The 7217-nt window shown below is 29.8% G+C and overlaps 1 protein-coding gene across 5 annotated transcripts; it reads left to right on the forward strand.

Annotated features, from left to right (window-relative positions):
• Positions 1 to 3946, forward strand: LOC105252621 (scaffold protein salvador). 5 transcript variants are annotated; one of them, XM_011260086.3, is made up of 8 exons: positions 1 to 44; positions 655 to 758; positions 1490 to 1563; positions 2225 to 2352; positions 2626 to 2859; positions 2980 to 3204; positions 3289 to 3594; positions 3688 to 3946. In XM_011260086.3, the coding sequence occupies exons 2-8, from the start codon at positions 668 to 670 to the stop codon at positions 3788 to 3790; spliced, it is 1161 nt and encodes a 386-aa protein (XP_011258388.1). In that variant the 5' UTR covers positions 1 to 44; positions 655 to 667; the 3' UTR covers positions 3791 to 3946. The 5 variants fall into 5 exon arrangements, with proteins under 5 accessions (XP_011258388.1, XP_011258386.1, XP_011258389.1 ...); XM_011260084.3 differs by having other exon boundaries at positions 43 to 150; XM_011260087.3 differs by lacking the exon at positions 1 to 44 and adding an exon at positions 78 to 98.
• The last annotated feature ends 3271 nt before the right edge of the window (positions 3947 to 7217 follow it).

Here is a 7217-nt window from a genome sequence, read left to right on the forward strand (position 1 = left end):
GATATTGAAGGAATATATTTTGACAAAAGATAAAATTTCCTAAAGTGAGCTGTCAATTCAAAACGTCACGAATTGAATTTTCGATCTCCGATTGATCGGTTCAATAGCTGCGTTCAACAGAAAAAGCTGCATTGCAACTGCATAAAATTCGTAAATCTAATTGGCATCAATTGCATTAATTTTGCCTGAATCTAAGAGCATATGCCAATCAGATTCATGATTATTTACAAGAGTTTGCAAATTTACAAACTTTTTTTGTTGAACGCAACTGATATTAGGCATAAAACAGCATATGAGATAACGTAAAGAGGATAAAAATTGGCGCGAGTTTTAGGATACATTTATAACATTCGCAGCTATTGTGACTATTATCTGGCTGCGATATGTAAAATTTTCTCAGCTTCACGCAAATCCGTTTGAATAATTGTCAGTGATGTTTGCAAGTGATGTTAAAGATTACTTCGAACAATGTAAAATCATTTCGTAATTGCATTGTTAAGTTCGTCTGTAAAAGAGTCATCGTGACACGACTATAATGTTCGTTTTTTTGCATTCTTACATTTTTTTTACATTAATATAACTAAGACGATATAGGTTAGGTTTATTACTTTTGAATTTCTCTCGCGTTTGACATTTTGTAATCTGTCAATCAAGACCAGCTGTCAACATGCTGTCGCGCAAAAACAAAGATCTGCGAACAATCAAGGAGGGAGTGGTCGGCAAATATGTGAAGAAAGAAACACCACCTGAAATGCCAAGTAGAAATCTCGCAATTTTTCTTTATTCTCTCTTTCTTTTTTTCGCTTATTATTTAAACTAAAAAGAAAATAATGTATAACATTCTGCTTCTTTCTCTCTTATAAAAATTATAAATTGCGATTCAATGGATATGTATATGCTATATTTCAAGAAACAATGATTGACAAAAATTGCAAATGTGAATGTATTAATAGGCGAGATATTATTAGATCTTTGCGTATGAACGAATGTTTTTAAAATTTAGATTAAAAGGAATTTTTTTACGAGGTATATTGTTAGTCATTATACTTTTTATATTGGACAAACTTTTTGTTATGATCTTTTTTCTAATTTTACATGTTAAAATTCTGATACTTTTATCTTTTTTCTGGCATATAATATTATGCAAGATAAACTTGTTATACAGTTTATATTTATACAAATTTTAATAAAATTTTTCTCAAATATCCTGCAAAATATTAATGACATTCATATTCATTATAACAGATTTGATTAAATATTATATGCATATTTATATTTTTATATTAACAGTGCATTATAGTTTGTAAAAGTTTTTATTTGAATTAAAATCACATTTAAATAAATCTTTTCTTTTTTTTAATAATTACAGAAAGACTGATGTAATTTTGTCCAGTCTTTGTAGCTATTCATATTTCCTAATACTATTTTACTTTTCTTAATAAAAACGTCAATTATATAAGACAATTTATTATTTATTATTTGCATTTAGTTATCAATGTATGGACAACAGAGCCGAACAGAAGGCCCAGACGACGCAACAACCATTCAACAATGCCAAATATGGTAAATTATACAAATATAAATAAAATATCATATATGTTATGATCGTAACATATAATATGTAATCAAAAATATAGAGATCTACAAAATCTGCTCATCTCAATATTTCTTAAACATGTCTCTCAAGTTTACTTTATATTAAATTATGACATTTAATACATTTTGATATCAAGGATATCAACTTTTCTCTTATCTTTTTAAAAAAGTATATGTATATATATATGTGCAAAATATATACACATTTTTTAAAATTTAATTTTGATATTCTATTGTGTAATATGTTATCAAAATTAATATTGTCTTGTATTTTATTACTGAATATATATGAATGCTGAATACAACTATAAGAAATGGTTTCTTGCATATTTTTATTAAAATTTATTTTTATTAGAATTTATTTTCTTCAAAAATAAATTCTAATAAGAAATCTATCTAAAAAAATGATTTGAATCTGGATGTACTTTGTATAATTTTGTGAAAATGATTCTTAATTTTTTTGACAATAGGCATTCTTTCAGGCACTAGAATATATTCCTAGCAATATGATTTTTTTCAATAACAATGAAATGAATCTTATTGCACAATATCCCTCATTTTCAATAAGTCCTATGATTAAAAGTATATATGAAGATGTTGATTTTTATCAATGCTTCTCTGATATCAGTCCATTCCTCAACAACCTAGTATGGTGCAGAAGTTTGGAAATACAAAAACCACAACCAGTGCTGTCGGTTTAGGTAGCCATGAGGGAAAATATACTCCAAACAGTTCCGTTCCAGACTTAGCTCAAAGGTTAATAATTAATAATTATTTACAGTCTTTACATATGTATGATGTTTTATAAAACAATATTTTATATAAGTATATACTATTGTTAAATAAATCTATACTGTTGATTTGAGTAAAAATTTTTCAAAAAATAAAACTAATATTTAAATGGATTTTAAACTTAAAAAAAATGAAACAAATATTTCTTTATCAGATATATTTTATCAGATAAACGTTTCAACATATTTTTTTCCCTTAATGTTCCCTTAATGTATGTCCCTTTTATCCTTACCATAGATTTGCCAGTCTTTCTGTTAACACTGGAATAAATGACAGCATGTTTTCAAGAACTGCGACACCCATGTATCATCCCGAATTGTCGCCTGCAATGTCCCATACTTATATAAATCAGTATGCTGGATCTGAATATCATTTGGACAGAGTTCAGACACCGCAGATGCCTTACATGCCTTTCGAGATTGATACTGGTTACGAAGATTACAATCACTCCATGTATCATCAAAATGCTGGGTAATGATTTTCCTGGTAGTTCCCGATTAATATCGTAAAATGTGTCATTTTATGAGATATCAAGGAATTTATATCCATTGGAAATACTTATTTTAATGAGTCTCGATTTCTGATTACAAGTTACAGCAGATGCCATTCCGAGAGATCGAGTTCTCGAAGCGAACAGCAGCAGGAAGAGTTGCCTTTACCACCCGGATGGTCGGTTGACTTCACGCTCCGTGGTCGGAAATATTACATCGATCACAATACCAAAACCACGCATTGGTCACATCCACTTGAGAAGGAGGGTTTACCCACAGGATGGGAGAGAATTGAATCGCCTGAATATGGAGTTTATTATGTCAAGTGAGTGTTTATCTTGCGAAAAGAAAGGAAGACATTTCTCTACAATAATGCTTGTTATAATACTTTTTTTTCTATTCTTCGCAGTCACATCACTCGTCAAGCGCAATACGAGCATCCGTGTTATCCGCACGAAATACAAGCGGTGCGTGTCGTCTCACCACCGCGGCATACTCATTTTCACTCTCACAGCGTTCTTGTGCCGGCTAATCCCTATCTTAACGAGGAGATACCACATTGGCTATATGTGTACAGTAGAGCTTCGATAGCTCTGGATCGTAAGTTACGCTGGGAATTGTTTCGCTTACCCGAACTGGATTGCTTCAACGCCATGCTCACTAGATTATACAAACAAGAACTGGAGGAGGTTGTGATGCGTTATGAAGAATACAGGTAAAATCAAGAAATCTAAAATAAAAACATCCAGTGATATTAGACACTTATATAATTTCATTATCTATTTTGCATTATCTGCTTTTGCTACAGATCAGCATTATTGTGTGAAATGGAACAGAGACTGAAAGAATTGAATCCAGAATCAGATAATAATAATGCCGGTGCTATTGCTTTACGAAGATCTCTTCCTTGAGAGAAATCTGTCGATTAATATATTTTTTCTCGACTGATTGAAAGGTTCCTCGAAAGTTTTTTTTAGGACAAATAATTAATTGATTGTATTGAACTCGATAAATGTGTAGATATTGTACAATAATGAAGTTTATCTCTTTTGATAGTGGTTTTATTATATGAGTTTTAAAAAATAATTATTAAATGTTACCTCTCTAATGTTCATCCACTTTGGTAGTTTCTTTTTCTATTTCAGTTGTCTTGTTTTCTTCTTCAGGACTAAATTTAACATCAAACTCCTTGAGATTTAATCCTGTGACTTGATATACATGCATGTTAGTAGATGTACCACTCAACAATTTATATGCATTTCCTATAAAAGAATAAATATTTTTTTTTGATCCAGTTTTTGTAACATAATTAGAATTAATGAAAAAATGGTGTACTTCGTTCTGCGGGATCTGATGGTATTCTGTCTTTTAGAAGTAAGTAAAATGTAATACCAAAACAATTCCATCCTATAATACCATAAAGTAATGCAAGTCTTTGCCTGAATTGAAGAGCTTTGCGCTTATCTTTCATATCTATTCCAAGCTTATGCCGTATAAATTGTCTCCACATAGCTTTTAAATTGATATATATATGCAAGTCTAAAGAAAATATCGTGTAACCTATAAAAAGATAATTTGTAAAACTTATGAAAAAATGTATCTATTCTTCGTATTATAAAATATCAAGTAAATTTTGCATTAAAGGAATAAAGTGAGTTATCAATAACAATATATAATGAGGTAGTAAAAAAAACAAAGTTATAAAATAATTAAAAAATACATTTTTTTACTTTGTACGGTATAAGTATGGAGGATTAGAATATCAGAAAACTTTCCAAGTATTCACGAAGAGAAAAAAACATATCTTTGAAAACCAGGATGCCTAATTTTATCTCTGTTAAAGAATTTTAATTTGACAAGAATAGGTTAACCTGTCACTAATATAAAATATCGTTTATCAATGAAAATTTTATAATAATTGCTTACATGTCAATATTTATAAGTATATATATACTCACTTGTTCTAGAATCAAATGGTCATGATTTAATCGCGACACTATTTCAATCAATTATTCACGATTACTGATGTAGTAGACATAACAATGCAACAATTTGACGAGAAGAATGTGGACTAAAATCTTCGCGCATGCGCAATGATATCCGGACGATTCACTGGGGATCTTGAAAATTTTGCAAACCTGAAATCTCTCTCGGGATGTCAAACACAAAGATGCTTCATCTACTAACAGGATCTAACTTTTCTTCTTTTTACAAACTTAGACAATTCTGAAAATAATGTATTGTTTACGAACGGGTCAAATTATTCGAGGACGAAATTTCTCTATACTTATTGAAATATCTGATACTGAAAATTAAAAAAGGATGATATAGTGTTTATACATAACAAATTTTTAATCGAGAAAAATTTTAAATTTTGTTTAATTGCGCGATTAAAAAAAATTATTGAACTTTGATAGTCTAAAAACCTTTTATGGTCAACACACGTGCGATTTTAAATTAAAAAAACGATATTTTCACACGCGTCATTCCTTTCTCAACGACATCCCAGTGAGAAATGTTGGTCGAATTGATGTAGATTTGATCTAGGATTTTTTTGTAATCTTTCAATTTCTAATGTAATTTTTTTATATATTTTTTGTATAGTAAACAAAAAGCGTCAAATTGAAATTACATAAAATAAAGTTCCCTTAAAAACGATTTTTAAATTCGCGCTCTCATTTTTTCACACAAAAATTTTCTCCAGAAAAAAATACATAAGCGATAAAAATAAAATACGATAATGTATTATGCATAAATATTATTTTTATAGAAAATGTAACAAGAGATACTTTTATCTCATAATCATGTATAAAAGAATTTTATATTAATACCATAAAATAATCAGTATTAAAAATATACAAGATACTTTGCGATAATTTAATTTCAAGAAACAGAGTCTCTTCAATTCGATTGAATTTGGTCTTTACAAACCAGTCTTTTTCTCTATGAACATTACCTTTTCTTTATGTTCATAAATTAGCAATTCTTGCTAAAAATGAAAAATTCACTGAAACTCCGAGTCGCGAGTTTTTAGTGTGAATGTTTACAGATTTTCCACATTTACAATTCATATTAATAAGCACGGTACAAAAAGAAAACAGAGTGGAAATAATTTAGACATGTTTTTAATAAATGTGTATCTATTTACGCGTAAAGAATCTTTTCTCGGACTCTCACCTACGTCTTCAAAGTCACATTACATTATTTTACAATAATTATATATATATATTTATATTTATATATGTATATGTGTCACTCTCTGTCTCCGTACGAGATTTTACGTAGCGAAGGTAAACGGAGCGTAACGCAAAGCGAGCACAAGTCGTGTACAAGTCGTGAGAAACGTTCGACGATAATAAATCATGTCGAAAAATCATTGAAAAGGAATCGAGGAAAAATGAACAATGGCAATTCGTGCGAATCCTCTCCATGAAAATATGAGCAAGCGGTCAATCATCTTTTTTCTTTTTTTTTTTTTGTTTTTGTTAACTATCGTATTTTATTTGTGGCTATTATTATTATTTGTTTATCATTGTCGTTTATTATTATTCTTTTTATTTAGTTATTTTTTATTGTTACCATTATCTCGTTATTCGTAATATTATTAGTTACTATTATGCAATGGTAAGAAATTTTAAAAACGACCCCGCGGTGTGTAGTTTGTGTGTGTGTGTGTGTGTGTGTGTGTGTGTGTGTGTGTGTGTGTGTGTGTGTGTGTACTTCTCCTACATTTGTCAGTAGGAGCACAGCTCCAAGGTAGATCCTTATATATCTGCGCGCTGTATCACTATCACGTAATTATATTTATAAGCAACGGATGTGTTTTTGGTACAATCAAATCTGTTTTTCTTTTCTTCGTCATTTATTGTATACTCCTCTCATCCCCTCGCTCCCATTATTCTTTCTTCCTTCCCTCTATTTAAAAAAAGAACATATATATGTGCATATATATATGTGTATGTGTGTGTATATATACGCACACACACATATATATATTTGTTTCGTATATACTACTACTCTTATATTTCGTCTTTCTCCATCGTCCACGAGAATTGAATCTTATCATTCGTTAACTAATTCATATATGCCGTCTCCCGCTGCGGCTTCGCGCTCTTGAAAAAAAGTTTGTTCTATCAACTCGCGGGCACGCAGCCACAGCAGTCTCTATGTTAGTAGCACATGGGCCTATATACGTTTTACACGTGTATTCTCATTTATCGCAGTTTGGTGTACGCGTGTGTGTCTGTGACTTGTGTTTTGTATCTCTCATTAACTATATATATATATATTTTTCTTTTTCTTTAATAATATATACCATATTATATGTATTTATATATA

The sequence above is a fragment of the Camponotus floridanus genome, unplaced genomic scaffold (assembly GCF_003227725.1).
Source record: "Camponotus floridanus strain SB8 unplaced genomic scaffold, Cflo_v7.5 scaffold2, whole genome shotgun sequence".
Lineage (NCBI taxonomy): Eukaryota > Metazoa > Arthropoda > Insecta > Hymenoptera > Formicidae > Camponotus > Camponotus floridanus.

Bases quoted from the DNA above. Each gene is read 5' to 3' on its own strand.
- LOC105252621 (XM_011260086.3), top strand. From the start codon at position 668: ATGCTGTCGCGCAAAAACAAAGATCTGCGAACAATCAAGGAGGGAGTG. The intron at 1,564-2,224 runs GTAAATTATACA...CTCTGATATCAG, and splicing joins ATTCAACAATGCCAAATATG to TCCATTCCTCAACAACCTAG. The intron at 2,860-2,979 runs GTAATGATTTTC...TCTGATTACAAG, and splicing joins ATGTATCATCAAAATGCTGG to TTACAGCAGATGCCATTCCG.